This window comes from Meleagris gallopavo, chromosome 15 (genome assembly GCF_905368555.1).
Source record: "Meleagris gallopavo chromosome 15, MGAL_WU_HG_1.1, whole genome shotgun sequence".
NCBI lineage: Eukaryota > Metazoa > Chordata > Aves > Galliformes > Phasianidae > Meleagris > Meleagris gallopavo.
In genome coordinates this window covers 10,216,413-10,237,097 of record NC_139418.1, presented here as the reverse complement: position 1 = coordinate 10,237,097, position 20,685 = coordinate 10,216,413, and the positions used below count along the sequence as shown (strand labels likewise).

Genomic DNA, 20,685 nt, shown 5'->3' with positions numbered 1-20,685 from the left:
GCAAACGTCGAAGTGATAAACACTGTTGGATGACCAGACTTTTCCACTGTTGTCCACAGGCAACAGTCATCTTTCAAAGGGTCGTGTCAGAAGCAGCAGGACAAGGAAAAACATTCTCTCAGCTGGGTTTTTCCTTTATTTTGCTACAACAGTAAGGTACCAAATTCTGAGACTTCTGAGTACATCCAGTAATACCAAGAGTAGCAGAATTCCTTCAGCTCCCTTACCTCAGGGCTGCTCTTTTATTGATCCTGGCATCGCATTATTTGGAGAAGCCCAAGCCTCAAGGTACATTTGGGCTCCTAAGAAATGCAGCTGCCAGAGCACAGAGAGCACAGTACAGAACACCACGTGTCCCAACACTCAACGAAGAGCTGTCAGCCAGGGATTGCACACCTGGAACTCCCCAAATGCACAACCCCAGGTAACAGCACATCAACACCTCCATTCATTAAAAAATAATAATAATAATAAAAAGATCTTAGCTTGTTCACCAGGATAGAAATCTTTTATGAGAGAAATTATGGCGGTCAAAAATGTGTCACACTAATTAACCAACCAAGGCTTGAACCAGTCCAGCAGTTTGAAAAGACAAAAGTGCTTTGAGGAAAAATATCCTTCAAAAATAAGCAAAGCACAGCCAAGAGATGCTTACTTTGTTTTAGTGACTACTTGAACTGGAGATCTCCTTTGACAGCAGTTCATAACAGTGCATTTTGAAGTGTTTACATACACTATTTGCAGAGCTTTTGGTAAGCCTTCCAGTTCTGTCTATTTACTAACCTGAGCAGGGCTGATAAAGCTTTCAAGTGTTCCTGCCAGTCAAGGCAGTGAGAAATAGATATTCAAATACAATATTTCTGCAGAGTTTGAGGAACTCTGAGTTTTGTTTACCAGAAAATAAGAATCTTGGCCATTTTGATAATGATCAATCATTTTTTTTCCCCTCCAGAGTAATTTTACTATCCTTCTTAAACTTATTTCCACATGATGTTCCATTCAAGGGTCCCATAGGAGCTTAAGAGCTCTCAGAAAAGCCTGAAGAGCTCAGATTGTTATGTTTATGTATTAAGCACGAGTTTATAAACTGTCCCGAAGAGCTAAACTCTACAAAGCATATAAAAGAATCACAGCAGTTATATCATCAAGGAAAATATTTTCAGAGGAACATCAAGGACAACAAAACATACTGATTTTTTTTTTTTTCAAACAGCAAATACACATGCCAGAACCTTCCACTCCAGTAAGAACAGACATCACCCCCAGTTTTATAGAAAAGGTAAGAGGTGTGCTCTTCTTATGTCCTCATCAAAGGAATTTTCTGCTTTCTTTGGGAACTCTCCCCCAGTTTTACTAACATTGTATGTCCTAAACATAACAGATGCCTCTGAAGCTTCACATGGGAAGCATGCATTGTCTCCACAGTAAGGAGAGGTATTTGCTGGACATCCAATGCAGTAAAGCCCATCTACTTACACAGTCTCTAAAAGAGATGTTTCAGAGCATACTCAAAACATAAAAACAGCTATGTACAGACTAGTTACTTACCTCGTCAAGAAGAGGAAGAGAAGCCTCTCTCTCGAGGCTGGCTGGTCCCGGGTACTGAAATAGGAATAGATCTGGAGAGCAAATAAGACCAACCAGAACACCATGAAAAGAACAGGGACCACCAGCTGGTTCCACAGTGACATCCCCAGAGCCAGCAGACCATACACTTCCACCACCTGGGCAAGACAGAAGAAAAACATTATTATTGGTTCACATCATTTATGGTCTATAACAAAAGGCTGTTCAACAATATAGGCACAATAAAACTAAGGGCAGTGCACACTGCCTTAGCCACCCCAAAGCAAAAAACGAGGTCAAGCCACAGCCTGACAAGGGAAAAGCCCACAGTCAGCAGTGACAAACTACTGATCAACTGCCTTACCCGGGTAAGGAGAAATACCCTATTGCACACCAAACCACCAGAAATGCCCCCTTCCTGTGGATAACTGCCTTGGAGCTGCTGTTTGTTGCCCTTTCTTGGGAAGGATGCACACCTCTGGCTCACACACAACCCTCTCAGACTGTTTTCCCAGCTCATGTCAGAGCAATGCTTTTTTCTCAATAGCTACTGCCAACTCACCACACACACTAGATAATGAAATATGAGCCAGAGCACTTCAGCACTTCAGCAGTAAATCTGCTCTGCTGATCTGTTTTAAAGGGAACACTGAAAACCTCAGGCATTTTATATTTAAATATCTCCAGATGAACAGGTATGAAAATTCTGACTGCTTCCAGTCAACCAAGAGTTCTGAAGTTCATGGTTAAAAGCTATTTCAGAGGACTCTGAAGTTCAGTTACATCTTTTGCATTGCAACGACTAAGTTATAACACATTCATTCTCTGGAAGCTGGAACTTTATACAGCTGAACTTAACAGAAAGGATCAAAAGGAAACCACTCATAACAGCTATTTCCTTATCTGCTTCCCTGCTTCCCACAGTGATGTAAAATCTATAAGGCTAGCAAATGCATGGAATAGTTGTTATTTCAACAAAATGCTCAAGAGTTGTCTACAATGTTTCATGAAAAGTGTGAGGGATGTTAGGTTCATAGGACCTGCTGCAGTATGGACTGTGCCTGATGGACAAACAGTGTGGTGCTGGCAGGGACTTGGTGACAAGCTCCTGCTTTTAGCTTTGTGCACACTTGTCAAGGAACTGAATCTGCCCACAGGAGACTCCCTTGGCCTGGCACCAAGTCATGCAATCCTGTGCAGCTCCTGGTACAGCACTCCATCATGTTGGAGACAGGTCATCTGTGCTTATAATGTAGATTAATAACCACGAGGCATTTCTGGCATCTTCTGCTGCAAGTAGGCAACCACCCTTCAGGACCTGCTTTTAAATTACATCACCAGACACAGGATGAACTACACACATATGCAGAAAACTGCCTTGGTCCACTGGATAGGGCTATCTCCTACGTTCAAGAAATACAGTGCTGAACATCCTAACATACACCGAGTTCTACCACTGATATCGAAACAGCAATCAATTTCAGCCTACAACAGCAGTGAAGTCACTAATACCAGGACAAAGGCATCACTGACAGCTATCTACCACACAAGGTAGGGCATCCTAAAGATGAGGAGACTTGTAAAGCAGCTGCACTTACAATACAATTCTGAGCAAGTAAGACGACAACTATTTCACTCCCAATCTTATCTGCAGCTGAAATCTTCATATGACATTTATGTCTTTTATACTTAGTGCCTAACAGAACAACAGATAAATGAATCAGATCCACATCAGATTTCAATTTGACACCAGGAAGCTAAACTCTGCAGGTGTTCATGCACATCAAAAATGGAGGTGCTGGTTCTACCCTGTTTCAAGTCTTCAAACAGTACAGAAGAGGAGCGTGTTTTATCCCAAATAGTTCTGCTCTCTCTCGTAAAGAAAGTGGTAAGCATGATTTTCATCTTCTTGCTGGAATACATGGATATTGAGGCTTTGCCAATCAGCTCCTGAACTTGTTTTAATCAGTAAATCTACAATCTAGTTGTGAACAAGATCAGAGCATGCTAAGTGCTGTACAAGCAAAGAAGGATAATCTTGCTCCTAAGACCAATTACATAAAAATAAACAATTAGACAATACTGATCAACATGACAGGCTGAGACTTTGGCATGCCAGAAACCCACTGCTGCCAAGTTCTGATTTGTATATGACATATGACAGCAAAGAAGAGCTTTAAAGATGGTTCTGAAAGAGCTTAACAAGTTAGTTTTTAGGCTGCTTCCAGAACGAAGAAGCAAAAGGCAGAAAACCAAAGGCTTGCTTTGAAAAAACTCCAGCAAGTGGTGAGAAGAGAACTGGTAGGTCCGTCAGAATTAAACAAGAATCAATTTTATACTGATATATACAGAAGGATATGTACTCGTATTTTGTTTTTATATAAATAACATGAGGCATAATCTTTCTGTAGCATTAATAAAGCAGTTTCTCATATTAAATGCATTTTTTGGATGCCGAAGCGTTAACCAAAGGGATGTGTGTCAGATCAGCCTTCCCTGTTTCTGGTAACTCCTGTTAGAACTCTCAGAAATGCTGCTTTTCTGAAGAAAATACCACAGACTTTTCAACCTTTCACATCACAGTCTAAGTTACAGTCAAAATCAGCTTTACTCTTACTCCCAATTAATTATTACTATGATTATAAACCTTTTTTCTTACAGAAGGCATTTCTTGAAATGAACAGCTACTGTAATTAATGCATGGGAATACCATGCACACTTAATAAGGCTCTAGATAAATTCCATCCTACCACAACCCTGTCTTTTAGCCTGGATTTGGAAAGGACTAAGTAAAACCCAAGTAAAGTCAATCTGCTCAACTAGCCAGTATAATTCAGTCTAATGCCTCAACTGCTCACTCATACAAACAGTAAGCTACCCTAAATTAAAGAAAGATGATGCTATGGATAGGAACACAATTGGCTTACTAAGAAAATATGAGCTCACACACAAGAATAGATGCACAGAAAACAGTCAAACTACTTATTACTTCTTTCCTGCAAAAATGCTCACGCCCAGGAGAATAAAATTGTCCCAACTCTGTCTTACCTGGACAAGCTCTCTGTATGCAGATTTTGCCAAGTTATAGGGCACCAGGAGATTTGATCCCAGAAAGTAGAGAACTTCCAAACCAGTGAAAATCATGGCAAATTTGTTGATGATGACAATGGTTTCCAACGGGACCAGGCAGAGCCGTGCCAGGAGAGGGAGCATGTGAGCAGAGAAGAGCCAGATCTGTTTTGTTTTCATGACGCAGGAGCAGAGCGTACACACCACCAGCTGACCTGAAAACGCGACAGTCTTTTATAATCAAGCTGATTATCCCCTTCAGGAGAAACGTATTTTAATTCGTTATCTTTCCATAACACAGTTATCAACAACCAGCATATTACGACAGCTCTAACTGGGACATATCTGTTATGAAACCGATCTCCTCTGCATTGTTTGCTAGGTCACAAAACTTATCATTTTTAAACTACGCCAAGCGAGCGCTTTGCAGATTAGCAAAATGCAAGCCCAAAGCACATCCAGAATCATGTTCAAATTAATATGAAGCCCCAGGAAAAAAAAAAAATCACACAGAGGATAACTGGGCAACTCATCCCTCTGGTTTCCACATACCCAGTTCAACCTGTATGGGTGAGCACAGCAGCAGCATTTCTGAAGCCCAGCCATAAGACTATTCATCCTGATCTATTAAAAAAAAAGTAATCACAGGTCCCAAATGGCTTTTAGAACAGCAATATTTACACTGTCAAGAGGAATTACCAACCAAGAATAACAAGAGACAGCCAGGTCAGCAGCTGAGATTTCAATAACTTCATAATGCTCCGGGGCAGTTGCTCAGAATTATCACTGAACCTTGCAAGTGACAGATAATTAACAACTAAATTCTCTTAAGCAGTTGGCAGGGCACAGGGACATCTTTTCTACACACCCAGAGATCTGGAAGGCAGCATTTCTTCAGCAGACCATTCCAGTTTAAGTCTCCCATTACAATCACTGGAACTTGTACCCTTTGTCTCAGACGAAGCAGCATGGAGACAAATGAACATCATCTGGGTAAGAAAGAAACTGGGCTTCTCCAGTCATAAAATAGGACCTCTGATTCTACTCTCATCTGATAAACACCAACACCTGTTTCCTTCCTAACAAGCTGTGTATGCTCATCATCCCTGCTGGGTGTTGTTTTCCACCTTTTCAGCTTATATACTGATTGGAAGTTACTTGCCATGGGAAGGAGAACTGTACACCAGCAAATTAAACACGTGGAGGCCCTGATCTCCTTCCTGCAGTCTGCATTTAATCAGTTCTCAGAAGCGGCCTGAAATGAGAGTGAAGCTTGCAGGGACAAGCACATACTTGCCATCTTTAACTGGGGCAGCCACCTCTTTGTTCAGGACAGTCTTTTTGTGTTGCATACCATCATATATTTCTAAGAAGGGCTGTAAATAGTGAGACATCAGCTACAGTTTGCAGTTTCAGTCAGAAGGAATCAGCTTGGAACTCATATCAAATCACCAAAAGAAACTTAATGCTCAAACTGTCTGCTAAGACTAGCAAATCCAATGGAACAGTCCACTCTGCAATCTTAGATGCTGTGGATTGAAAAGCACAGCCAGCGACAGTAAATCTGGAATGTTCCTGCAAGACTTGCGGCTCCTTTGCTGGGGAATAAGGCAACGAGGAAGAAATCTATTGCTTTAAGTTCCTGCCCATTCTTGTCCCCTCCCCAAACCTCCACAAATACATTAAATATAGCCAAGGACTCTCAAGCAGTAAGCTAATGGAAAATGTGCAGTAACTGAGCCCATGTGGTTCTGTTGCTGTTCAAACCACATTTAGAAGGGAACTCTCCATTTCATCCCCTATTTTAAAAAGCTGATGTTAACAAATTTCCTGATTATGACATTAAGTGCTTGGCAAAAAGCAAGATGCCTTAAAGTTACTAAACGCTCCCACTACTGAGCAATGAGAACCAAGAAAAACCAAGACTCCACAGTAGCACTACTTCCAAAGCCACGCAGCTTTTAACATCCACAGCTGACATCCTCACAGGGTGACACACTCATCCAAGAGACAGTTCAAAGGCATTTCTTCCTTCCATCCAGCACTTCAGAGCATATTGGTAACCCTATTTAACAGTCATTGGACTGAGCTAGATCTGGGGAAAGAACTGACTGTGAATGACAAAAGGCACTCATGAATAAAGGCATTAACAAAGATTAAATCTGTGACCCAAGCGGTGCATTGTACATCAACCCCTTTATTGTGACCACAGCTTTTAGGTAACAGAGCTCTATCAGCATCATGATTGTTTCTTTCCCAAAGACCAACCAATTGCCATCAAGATAAAAATTACACTTTCGTGTTGTCTTTAGAAGAACATGGAGAACTAATAATGAGGGCATTAACATGCACATATTTGTTACTATAGGCACAGCTACTTCTGAAATACAATTACAATAATCAGACACTCTAGCCTGCCACCCAGTACAACAAAAAACTATACTGGACAAAAACAAAGTTGCCTTCATCTCTTATTTTTAATCCATATTAAAACTGAGTGATACAACATGGGATACTGATGGGTTTGACTCTTGAATTAGTTTCTGTCTATATGTCACAGAATGGCATAATGCTTCCTGACCTCTTTCTGCCTGCTGCTTTGTGAAGCTCCAAGGGATTCTGCTTTATCATGGAACTCTGCACTGCATCTAAGAGAGAGTCAAAGAACTAATTACAGATTTTTCCTCATTGAAACATACTAATGGATTTAGCTGTACCTTGATGTCCTATGATAAGACAGTAAATTTAGCACACCTAGAAATCAGAAGAGAGAAGAAATAACCTCAAAAGAAGATTTCCTTTCCTCAGAAAATACCAATGATGTTTCTACGAAAATGTTAAAAGCAAGGACAAATGTCACACTTAGAAGTGAAGATGCGGGCACATAGGAGATGTAGATATTCAGGTAGACCTAACATACTGTAAGAAGTAAATAAACCCATTTAAATCTTTCCACAGCAGCTGCAAGCAAACAGAAAGCAGCTGAGTTTTGCCAACAGTGCATGGCTCACTAAATCTGTCAATAATCTGATGAAAACCATAGACCTTAGTGAAAGGAATTAGGGAAGATTTCTCTTCCGAGTTTGTTTGGCTTATATCTAAAATACACATGGTACATGTGTATTCCAATATCCTCTCAGCAGAGCATATGGTATGGCACAGCATTCTTAATGCTGAATTTATTCTCTTCCAAAGTTCATTTGGGAGGGAATGGTAAAAAGAAGCATAAAAAGCCCAATTCTTCATCATTTCTCTGAGATTTTTAGGAAAAAAGAGTCATCTTATCCATTAATAAAATAATCTAAATGTAGTTTTGTGTTGTTAGTCCTTAATGCTTTAACTAGAAATATCCCTGGAACTAGGTTGGAAAATAAAGAAGCTGCCTGCTTTCCATGCACACATCCAGAAATCTATTTCACTTGTTTTTCTCCTTTTTTCTCAGAGTATGTAATGCTCATCTATAAAGACAATACAGAATAAATGCTTGCACAACCACTTCAAAGACAAAAGCATTACAAATGTTACTACTGAAATTTCTACAGTGCTTCCCATCCAAGACAATCCAATCATTCTGAATCGGACTGCGAGTCTGAAAAGAACACAGAGACAGAATGCTACAATTAAGAAGCACAATTCTAGAACTGGTAAACACAGAAGCACTAAAGCATATTAGCACTATTTCTTGAGAGCAACTATATGCTGTCAGTAAGTGACCAACCAACCACTACAAACTGAACTGCATATGAGATCCTTGAATCTCTCTCCCCGCATTCCTCATGCTTCGATGCTTTCACAGGGGTAGACAGGGATGCAGAGACAAAACTCAAAATTTTCTTTTAAGAATACCTCCTGTGCTGCCTACTGTGGTAAATCACCTCCTACAAGAACTGTTTATTGTGAAGTTTTCACTCAAATCCAGGCATGAATTCAAAGTGCTTCTACAAGCACATACTCACCAACCACTCGTCCTACTCCACCAAATTATAACACACTTTTAATTTCAGTTCCATAGGTCATAAACAAGCATGAACTGCAACAAACTGCATCTTTACAACAGCCTGATAGATTAAGATACCCTTATGAATCTCAAGCATTTGAACCTACCATTAAATTTTAAAAATCCCCAAAGAGATCTAGAAAATACTTCAATGCTGTAAATAAGGGAACATTGGTAATTCAGTGGAATATGGAGAGTCAGGTAGGACACACACAGGACTCCTGCGTATTAAGGAGGATCACAGCTACCAAAAGTGATAGAGAAATTTGAAAACAAGAGGCAAAACGTGCCTAGGTTTCAATGAAGAGGATTAGGCAGAACTCTCTCCTGCATCACAAATATTTCAGTCACTTACCTACTAATGCAGTCATGAAACGATTCATTGAGAGAGGCTCCACGTACATCGGCCCTTCATATCCTGATTCTAATTCACTTCTCACGTAATCCCTAAAAAAAAAAAAACAACACAATGTATGTATTAAGATCCTTCTGATCAGACAAGATGCAATTTACTCATCCACACAGATCTAACTTCAGTGTACGTTACAGACAATTAAGTAAATTTCAAAAAGCAATATTAGCATGGCTGTTATGGCAGCCTCACTGATCGAAGGATCTAACTGGAGCATGACTTCAGCAACAGGCAAATCATCTGTAATTAGACCCACTGTCACAGCTGTAAAAGTCCTCTGGGACACCCAAGCTGCTCTTCTGCATGGCCTGAAACTGCTTACTGACAAAGCCTCTTAAGCATCATTTCATTTTTAATAAGGAAACTTAAGTGGTTTTTTTCCTAATTATGTTTTTTTTTCCCCCACTAGAATCATGTGGAAAGGTCCTCCAATTAAAGGCACAAAATGTTTTGCACCAAATAATCTCTTTGCACCGAATTCAAAATTAGCTATGAAGAACAGTGACAGGCATGGAAGAGTCGGGGCAGGGCTGCCTCATAATCCCTTCAACCAACAGGATTTAAAAACTGAGCTGCACCCTGGGAAGCTCAGGGGGACCAACAGGATGCCCTCGAACTGATGGAGCACTACAGTAAGACAGTATGAGAACCAGACAGAACATTTGTAACTTTTCTCTGAGATAAGGTGGACTAGGAAGATGAGCTCAGGCAATGAAAGAAAGAAGTAAGAATCCTATGGAAAGCTGGTATTCTCCCTGCTGCTGGCAATCACCCATCAGCTCCACTGTAAGTGGGCTAACCTACGTAACAGCAAAGTAAATCAAATATGAACTTCATATGAAGAGCAAACACTTTGCACTTTCTGAAGATAATCCTGGAACAGCACAGCAGTAATTCTCCAGTGGCTCGTTAATCCCCTGCCATGGGACAGCAGGCGACACTCGTGACCCTTTGCATCCAGAGCTCCAGCTCTCTCTTCTGCACTCCCCACATGGCTGCTGCCGCACCTCTGTTACACACCACCAACTCCTGAGGCCCCACAGCCTCTGCTAACCCCATCCAGTCACTCCTATTTGGCTGCAGCCACAGGAATGCTGGGCAGACACGCTCAATCTGACCCCGCACGGAGCCAGCAGAGTATTTGCTCGAGCAGCAGGGAGCTTCACTTATGGTGTAGTTCTTTACATTAGTGAGGCAAGCCACACTCGCTGGGAAACATGCAGTCAAAGCAGAGCAAGCAAGGCTGGAAATCACAACTAGTTTAAGAATTGTTCTTTGTATTTCAGGGCAGAAAAATAAATGTAAGTGAATGCTACTAGAAGCATTCACTTCTCTCCAGAAATATGAAAACATACCCTGGTTCTAGCATCACTTCACCACTCCCATCTAAGGTATTCACACACTCATTTACAAAAAGTCTCTGGAATTTGAGACATAAATCTCAAGGTACTTAAACACTTCAAAGCCCCTTCTTCATAGTTGACATCACTGCCTACTCAGTGCAGCTTTTCAAGTGTCACAGTGCATGCAAGGTATGCAGGTATGGGCTCTTTAGACTGGAACCTACACCACCTACAATCAAGAACACATGAGGATGGAAAAGGCAGCTAACAGTTCATCCTAGGTAGAACATTCTCCCTTGCTGTCAAGCCAGTGCAAGGTTTTGGTTGGTTGATTTTCAGTCTTCAAACACCCACACAGATACAGTCTCTGGGACAAAGCTGGGTATATATTTTTTTATTTCCATTTGGAGAAAGCACTTTCTCTCAGCACGTGCAAAACAAGCAGGGTAATCTATCAGTTACAAAGGGAGAAAAGAACACTACCACAGGTTTCATACAAATTTGCAACATGCTGAAGATGGCTTTTTCTATTAGCAATATCGTGCTCCATCCAAAATTGAAGGTGAAAACGATGGTTATTTCTAAACTGCTGGAAAGAAAGCAGTGAAGACATCTAACATTTTCTACATCTGCCAGGAAACAGGTTACAAAATCATCCAGAACACCAACGGTAGCAAGAAAACCTTACACAACTTAGCTAAGACACCAACAAAGCTGCACTTACAGCCGTCTCCTTCATAGCAGGAACAAGACTTTCAAGCTGTATTTCTTGCCCTTGGCTGACTCAGTCATTCGCACAGAGGTGTCACACTTGGCTTCATTCTTTAAGTATCTCTCTTTAATTTAGATTTGCACACCTACCAGCTCAGATAAGCAGTGTTTTAAGGTCTCCTATATTTTTTTGAACAGTATTTGTAGATGATGTCTGAGTAAGAAAAGTAATTATTCTCTTCCCACTAGTAGAAACATGGGATCTTTTGGCACAGATACCAACCAAAAGATGCCTGGAACAGCTGCACTGCTACACAAGATGTTGAGAAGAACAAGAGTCTGCACTCAATTTTGAACAATTAAAGCTGTATTAAGCTGCAGCTTTTATGTACATTTGAGAATTGTTCATTTTACTCCAGAAATGTAAGAAAACATTAATACAATGGCTGAAACTGTGTTATTGCTGTAGAAAATTAGGATGTAAGAATAAAGCTTAGATCAAATTGCCTGTTTTCCATTTTGTACGTGTATGCCTCATTTTATCAAGCTGCTGGACTGCCATGATTAACATTGCTCTATAAAGGTGACGAGATACAGTACAATCATTAATTGTTATGGAAAGCCAAGAAAGGTCTTCTGTTATTAAAAATATGCTTTGTAATTGACAAGCACAAGGCACAGTTGTTATTTTATCTAATTGAGACATACTGCTGACACTTACTTTGACTGATTAATCTTTGCTGTTAACATCAAATGCACACATACTTAAGAGTTTGAATGTCTACAGGTACTCTGAAAATTTGAAATGTTTTAAAAATACAGATAAGACAGAATTCAATCGCTTGCTCCCTGCCTTTTCCTCCTCCTTTCTTCCTCCCAGCTACCTTCATCCCAAATCTTCCCCAAGCTCTGCCAGGTTCAACATCTGGAATGCAATGATAGCATCAGCTAATATAATGTGTACCCCATTTTATAGCATAAATAGTATTTTCAATTGCTTCATTTCTTTTACTCAGTTTTATTGTTGAAACTGGGAGCTGGAGGGGGGAAAACATGATCCTTTCAAGCAAGACATTCATGCAGCCACATATAAAAGAAAAAAAACCATATGTTTTCTTTGTCAAGAGTGGCAGGGCTGTTTTTTAAAGCTGACTTCTTTTTTCTTAAACAGATGGTGAATTATCTCTACCCAAATTGCCAGGCTAACATGTGATGTATGAATGCAGCACCGCCGTGGACTCTCCAAATGCTCACAAACATTAATTAATCAATCCTTATACATTAAGGTAATTCCCGGTTTTACAGCTGAGGAAGCAAACGCTAAGAAGTGTCTTGTCAAGGTCAAAGAGATCTGAAGTCTGAATCAGAGCTTAACTATAACATTCAGATCTTGTTCCTAGACTTGCAGCTGAACCACAAGCTATTTCTGGGCTGGAAAAACAGCACTGAAGGCTGCAGTCTTCCAGCAGCTCAGAATTTCCAGGACGCTGCAGAGTCACAAGTGCCAGCTGATTCTTGTTCTAAAATCTGCATTAACCAAACTGGCCTCGCCTCAAGATGGGATCTCTTCTGTTTTAAATAGCCTCCCAACTGGTAATGTGTGCAAGCAGCACACACTGAGCAGATTTATTAGCAAAAAAATCAGGAAGAGTCTGCACACATGATAACTGTATGTCTCACTACAGTCAGTCTGCTAAATAGAAACATCAGTTATAATTGGATGGCACCATTAATAAGAGGTTTAGCTCCAGCAACAAGAGAGTACCTGCACGTTGTTAAACCTTACTAGTTTCATTATGAAACTAGTATTCAGAAATTCTTTGAATTTTTCTTTGAATCCTTCTGATTCAGAAATTCTTTGGAAAACCTAATTCAAGTTTGCATTCCCTGTGCAATACAAAGGCTGTTGCAGAGCTCCCCCTGTGCAGTGCCTTCTTTCAAACCAGTCCGTCTTATATCCAGGGAATGGATAAGCTCACTCAGAAGCACGAGCTACACTTGCTTTGTTAAATATCTAGGGAATAGTGCTGGACTATTTGAATTTCAGACATCTTTTAATTAAATATTTTTGTGCCAGTTGATGAAAGATTTAATTAAAGTCTTCATTAATACACTCCAGAAGCATCAAATACAGAAAGCTCAGTACAAAAGCAAACAGACCAAGCAATAGTTATCCAACGTATTTCAATGAAGCCTTTAAATGCCAAATCTCAAAATGCAATACCACTTACAATTCACACTATGGAGAAAAACAACTATAAAAATCACATTAAGGCATAGAAGTATATTTATTAACCAAAATCCATACCACCTCCCTTTGACTTGAAAGATTCCAAGATCCAGAATGGCATAAGGATCTTTAGCTCTAAATGTTCTGGACCATAGTCCTGTATCTGATGGGTTTCTGGTACCATTTGTATTCTCACTTCAATACAAATACAATAAATAATGTTTAGGTTGCTTTTTCTAACTAGTAAGCCTTTAATTCTATCAGAAACACCCACAAACTGTATCTGTAAAAACTGAGGACTCCGCTGAGGATGATGAAAAAAGTCCTTTTTCCTTCCTACCCAGTAAATAAGAGGTCTGATTTCTCTCTTGCACCCTCATCAGTTCAGGAAATTATTAACTGAAACTCTGACAACTACGAGAGTTGCACACCAACTTACCACAAAACCTTCATGAACACTTCCCCTGAGCTGCAGCATATGCAAACGTTCCAGCAAATGTTTTAGTACAACAATTTTGATGCAGAAATAACAAACCTATTACTTCACTTAAATGAATCAAAAGCACATTTTTAAATGTTTCCCATCAGCAGGGAAAAAAAAAAAAAAGAAATCAGGCTTAGGTCCATATTTACAAAACTTCCCACATAAAGACATTAATGTGAGGGCACTCTCTTTGGTTCCAATTTATCATCTTGTCACTAGAAAAGTTTACATTGGCTTTCAACAGATTTAACTCCTGCCAAACAAATGAAGATGATCCACTTTGTCTTGCCTTTCTCAGAGCTGTCCAGCCTATTGCTTTGTGTTTTAGATCCCAAAACTCTTCTTTTTGCCTTCATTGTAAAATATATTACACAAAAGTGAATTTAAGAATAAATTCCACAAATTTTACTACCCTCCAAAGCACTACTTTCTCCCTTCTCATATGTGCCAGGAATTTGAAGGTAACATTCTATTCACTTGGTAAGATGCCTCAGTGTTGAAAGCATGTTAATTATGCCACTGAGTAACGGGTTACTACATCACAGGTCATATTTAGTCCTGAAGTGTTTTCTGTCCTCAGATTAATAGACATTATACTCTGCAGAAAAACAGCTAAAAACTTCTCTTAAGTCAACACAAATGCACCAGAACTTGTTGACAGCACATTTAATTCCACTAACTTTTTAAGATAAACAACAACATGATACATGCAGTTATTTGGCACAAGAAAAAGTTTCCAGAAAACCAGACCTTCCCCAATTTGCAGAAGCTTAATACTTAATAAAGTACTTAAAGAACTTAATAAAGTATCCATTATATTCTTAACCCACAAATGAAGTTAACAAAATTAACCCTCTTATTATTCCTACCTGGAAATTTGGTGCCCAGCATACAGCAGCAGTGCAGTCAGAAAGTACAGGTAAAGCTGAACAAGGTGTTGCCTTGGTAAAGTTAGGAGCACAACACTTAAGATGTAACCTGTAACAGAAAGTAGAGTTTGAGATTTCAAAAAGTATTACCTAACCCCATGGTTCTTAAAATATGAACTAGCACTCAAGTTATCCAGATCTCGTCAATTATCTTTGCTTCCATTTGGTCATAACTCATGCATTTTTAGTTTCCTCTCATCAAAACACACAGCACACTAAAACTGCTTCCCCCTCCCCCCATGAGCAGAGACAGCTCTACCAGTTTCTATAGCATTACATCCAGACAGCAAGTGGTGGACTTGATCCGCCCGTGTTTTAGCAAGACACTATCAAAACCAATGTAACAAAAGGAAAAGGCTTAGGTGTCCCTCTTTCAAATGAAAATAAATTTCAGTGTAGCAGAAGAAGTCTATCCATCCAACAAACTCAATCGTGAGATGTCAAATATCCTTTGCTTTAAGCAAAGAACATACAGAACACTCATTCATGCTGATTATCACTATATGCTTCAATTCTTCCACTATCCATGCCCACAACTGAGGTAGACAGACACAGGCTCTTCTCCATTCTGGTAACATTAAAGCACACTGAAGCCACAGGGCTCCATGAAACAAGATGACGTGGCACAACCGAGTGTTTGTGGGCACTGACAGCAGCCATTACTTCACTGCCTGTTGGTATTTAGTAAAACTGTGGAAAATGATCCAATGCAGGTAAGGCTCCAGTCTTCAAAAACACAGCCTGGCTGCTCAGTAGCTTTTATAACCAACAGAACACTGATCTTTCTTTCCCTAACTGCTCTCATTAGGATATTTTATTAACGCAATACCTCAAAGTGCACTCCACAAACGGGCAGTGTTTTGTGTTTGCCCATCCTCTTCACTTTCCTGGCCACTCAACAGGTCAAAGACCCATTGTGTGGTGCCTGTACTAATCTCTATTCCCCAGCTCTCCAACACAATGCAGCACACTCATTCTCTTTCTGAAGGTCAACTGAAGTGCCTGGCACTGAAACTCATTCAAGAGAAAAAAAAAAAAAGAAAAAAACAAAACCAGCTGTGGCTCACAACTTCCCTTCAGCTAAGAAGAAAACACCAAAGAAGTTAACCCATCACCTCAAGTGTAATGTGAGCGTGCAGCCCTAAGTATCATCCAACTACTCAGCAACTCTGAGTACAGCCTGTTTAACTGAGTTAATTCAGGAAATTTTTAAAGAATACCAAAGAAAGCAACATAACTCTAGATTAAGTACTCAAAGGTGAGACAAACAGCTACTGTAACACAATATATTCCTACATTTGATAAAGATACAATGTCAAAGTTAGTATTTATGTCGAAGTATTCCAAGGCTACTTAGTAGGTCTCACCTGCAATAAGCAGCCCCTAAACTCTGCCAATACTCAGGTCTTCGAGGTGACTTGCAGCATGCTCCTAGAAAAGCCATCAGGATGCCCACAGCAAAACCAGCTCTCAAAACAACTGCAGACATTTTTAATACCAGGTCCTTGCTGTGTTCACCACCTTCCCTTCATTGCTTTGGTAGGGACAAGCCTGTCTGGCACAGCCATGCCCCACTCCAGCCCTGAGTCCAACCTCCCCAAAACTTTCTCACTCAGCATAGCCTGTGACTCACCTTCAGGTGGAGGAGAACTAAATGGTGTTTATTATGCAGTCTTTTATTCCTCTTCTACTCTATAAATAGTCCAAGAATACCTGCTTACTGCATCTGCATTTAAGCTCTGCCATCTTCTTTACCTTATTCAGTCACATGAAAGGCCATTTGGTTATGAACTTGAAAGGTGCTGGGATAATTTATGCAGAAGGAAGACTTTTCAGGGGGCAGCAACTGCAGCACAGCCACGTTATATAGGAATATTTTAAAGTGACTGATTCTTCTCTGTGATCGCTAACTCAAATACAGGAGGATACGTTGAAGGGGTGAAAAAACATCTTATTACAGATCAGAAGATATGAAGGCTACTGTCACATCTGTACCTTTCACACAAATGACCTGCAGGCAGCAAAGGCGATGCCACCATTCGTGAGTTTGAGCCAGAATTTAAATATTTGTTTTGAAATTGCCTTTATTTACTCTGTTACATTTTGACGAGAGAGTTGTAGACCTTTGAAGTAGTTTCTTTTCACTCCCACTGACTGTTCCATCTTATAACTTCACTAGAGAGATTTTGACAAACTTGATGCTGCAATATTTGCATTCTTTCTGCAGAGGCCCTATTCCCACAGTGGTATTCAACCTCATTTTTATCTACAATGCCTCTGCCAAAAAAAGAAAGCAAATAATTCATTACCAAACTTGCAGAAGGAAGATGAGCTCAAATTCAGACATAGCAGCAGCAATATTCTGTTCCCTTTCTTTTTGCTTTGACAAATGATATAATTAGTAAATGGCATAAATGAGATTCTACTTCAAAACAAAGGACCAGGAAATGAAATTTCTCACAGCGGCTTTCTCATCTAAATTATTACATTGTTTTCATTTGCACCTCTTCTGTCAGAAGAAAGCATGGTATTGAAAACAGACATTTCTTTTGGGGAAGGATCTCAAGGATTTACAACTTGAGAAATAGTCATCCTGGTGGGTAACCTTCAGCATGGGTTAACAGAATCTGATTTGGCCCAACTTAAAAAGCACAGAGCACCTATTTGGCAGCAAAAGGAAGCAGAGAGCTTCCACCACCTCTTCTGTAAGATGGAACTGGTTTAGACACCACTGAAGAAAGAAAATAAAAATCAACAGAAAAGCTAAGTTAAACATTTCTAGACAAGAACACAGGCATTAATTGGCTCATGACCTCATTTACAACGTGTCGATTCAGCTAGATGAAAACCCCTCACTGTGCAGTGCTCATTGTTACAGTAAGCACAGCTCACAAACTGCCTTTCAGCAGTCTCTGGTTGCTTCCCACCAAGGTGTTTCCCAGCTCCCCTCACCCCGCGTTACCTCCTTCCCCACTCCCGAGCTTTATTGGCAAGCTGCATACAGTGGAGGTTTCCAGAGCACGATCAAAGCCACAGCGTATCCTCTTCATGAACCATTTTAGTGCTCATTTGCATGATTACAGATCCCTTGTGTCCACTTCATGTTATTAATCTAAGTTTCCTACAGGTTTAGCTGAAAAATGAGAACTCTGCAGATGAAAGCCAATTCAAGAGTTCATAGCATTTCTTAATAAAACCAAACCATCTCTTGGATACTGCTTCAGCAGAGGCTCGTCAAGGAAACACCGCTCTCAGAAGGAAAGCAGCTGCTTATGCTGGATACTACAAAGGAAGGAATTTAAATCTTTGAGCACCAGAAAGTAATAGCTTGAATTGTACCAGAAAATTAATTTGGAAGGAGTTATCTTCCTGCTCAACCATCCCCACTGAGGATAAAGGGTGCATCTTACAATGCCCTGCAAAGCAGCAACCTGTGAGCCACAGAACACCATCGAGACTCTATCTGTCCTGGCTCCACGTAGGACCAGTGCCCCACCAAGTCAGCTATTTAATTTTAGCCTAATCCTTGCCTGTCCCCATTTCAGTTTACTCCAAAAATCACCTGGCCACAACATACAAGCATCAAGCACAGGGAAACTTCTGAAAGACTGTACCTGATGTAGTAGAAGCAGGATTACAACTTGCACCTTTATCCCAAGTGAGTCTAATTCTTAGGATAACCATTCACACCAGAACCATTTAGACAGATTTTACAAATTGCCTACATACCTAAAATGTCTATTTCAAAAGTGGACAGATTTCAAAAGGTACTCTTCAGAGCACCTGGTTGGTAAGGCATGATGCAGAAGTTACCAAACTCCTGTGGCCACACTGATGGAAGGTTGGCTCAAGTCCAGAAGGAGCCACAACAGCCATTTATTTTTAAGTCAGGACAGAAGAAAAGCTCTTATATACCTTCAGCTTCCTCACTCTCCCACTCACCCAGAGCTGCTGAAGACAAATGTTGCACACCGAGAAGTTTTGTACTTGGAGCCAACGTGGTATTTTTGCCTTTCAGAAAACATGTTGAAAAATTAATTCTACGCTGAGAAAACACACATCTAAACCTACTTGTGCACAAGAAAATTAGTATTTACCCAGTCATGGCAAAGTGCAACTATAAACAGAGATCTGAAATCATCACAAACATCTGCATATCTCAGTGAAAATAATTGCAACAATTTACTCATTACTGGGGTATTGCCATCAGTTTCAACAGATGTTTCTTGAATTATTAAATATGTAACAGATTGAGTGTTTGAAATATAAATAATCCAAGAACTGAGTTCCTTACAGAGATTTACAGTTATGTCAGAATAAACAAAATGGACTTCAGGTTCTAGAACTGCTCTATCATTTAGGGGCTGCTTCTGTAACACAGCACACATCCTGGCCAGAGTTTTGGCATGACTTACAACCAGGGAGAACCTGAAGAAAACTGCAAATGAAAGCACAGCTGGAATTGGAACCATAAAAATAGAACGACTCACGAAGTATTCCAAGTTATGAACACAAATTGCCAAATTGTGGTACTCAGAAATACAACTGTCAACTGAACCTCATAAAATTTTAAGAATCTCCTTTCAATCAAGCTACTATTGACATCTTAAAATAATAAATAGCAATACAAGTTACCAAAAAGTGTTACCAGCTTCACAGAGAAGTTACCTGAAGCTGATCAGAAAAAGCCTAGGATGCTACGGCAGCAGTATGGGAACCAGCAGACTCTGGGAATAGGAAAGGGGGGAAGAAAAAAAAAAAAAAAGAGTATGCTATATTTTGACCATGGCATGATCTCTACCCACTTCTTTATCTACCAAATGCATTGTATAATTCAAGACGAGGATATCAAGATACAGCAAGTATTTTTTCAGAGGAAATAAAGACCAAGTTCATGTCATCCAACTGCACTCAGTTAAAAATAACCACAGTTTAAAATAGTAACAGTCAGCAAATAGTTCTACTATCCCTTAAATTAAATGGCTCTGGAAGGAGGGCAACAGAAGACGTGGGACAGAAAATCTAGAGGAGCTAGATGTGCTGGATCTGAGCAGCACTTCACCTGTGTGTGCATTAATTGCATTTGCACATTTAGTCATGCATCCTCATCTCAGGATTTTGAGAAGTTTCTTTTTGGAATGAGCCCAACTGCTTGCTGCTGCAGTGTGAACCAAAGCTTCCCATGGCACTTCTTACTGTGTTTCTATCAGACCTCTGAAACTTTCCTCTTAAATCAAGAATGACCTGGGTTGGAAGGGACCTCAAGGATTGTGAATCTTCAACCCCTGCCACAGGCAGGGACACCAACCTCCACATTTAATGCTAGACCAGGCTGCCCAGGGCCCCATCCAACCTGGCCCTGAACACCTCCAGGGATGGATGGGGCATCCACAACCTGTCTGGGCAGCTGTTCCAGCACCTCACCACTCTCTCTGTAAAAAACTTCCCCTCACATCCAACCTAAGTCTCCCCTCCCTCAACCTAAAACCATTTCTCGTTGTCCTGCTGTTATCTACCCTTTCAAAGAGTTGATTCCCCTCCTGTTTGTAGGCTCCCTTTGGGTACTGAAAGGCTGCAGTCTTCTTTTCTCCAGGCTGAACAAGCCCAGCTCCCTCAGCCTGTCTTCATAGGGGAGGTGCTCCAGCCCCCTGATCATCTTTGCGGCTCTCCTCTGGTCTCTCTCTAACAGCTCCCTGTCTTTCTTGTACTGAGGGCTCCAGACCTGGACACAGCACTCCAGATGGGGCCTTACAACAACAGAGTAGAGGGGGACAATCACCTCCCCGCCCCTGCTGGCCACCCCTCTTCCGATGGAGCCCAGGATACCATTTAAAGGACACCACAAAAAACAAAATCCAAGCAAATAAAAGATCTTCCAATGAATGCATGATTGTTCAAAGAAAGCGGGCAGACCAAGAAAAATAGCAACCAGCTACCATCGGAT

At 40.5% G+C, this 20,685-nt stretch overlaps 1 protein-coding gene across 2 annotated transcripts in view; it reads right to left on the bottom strand.

Annotated features, from left to right (window-relative positions):
- Nucleotides 1-20,685, bottom strand: part of RNF145 (ring finger protein 145) — a 40,922-nt gene that overhangs the window by 7,732 nt on the left and 12,505 nt on the right. For both annotated transcript variants that reach the window (XM_085236365.1, XM_010719014.4), the window contains exons 3-6: nt 14,682-14,790; nt 8,988-9,079; nt 4,615-4,850; nt 1,549-1,724 (exon numbers count right to left, since the gene is read on the bottom strand). In XM_085236365.1, coding sequence (XP_085092491.1) covers nt 1,549-1,724; nt 4,615-4,850; nt 8,988-9,079; nt 14,682-14,790 — 613 coding nt within the window. The remainder of the gene's footprint in view (nt 1-1,548; nt 1,725-4,614; nt 4,851-8,987; nt 9,080-14,681; nt 14,791-20,685) is intronic.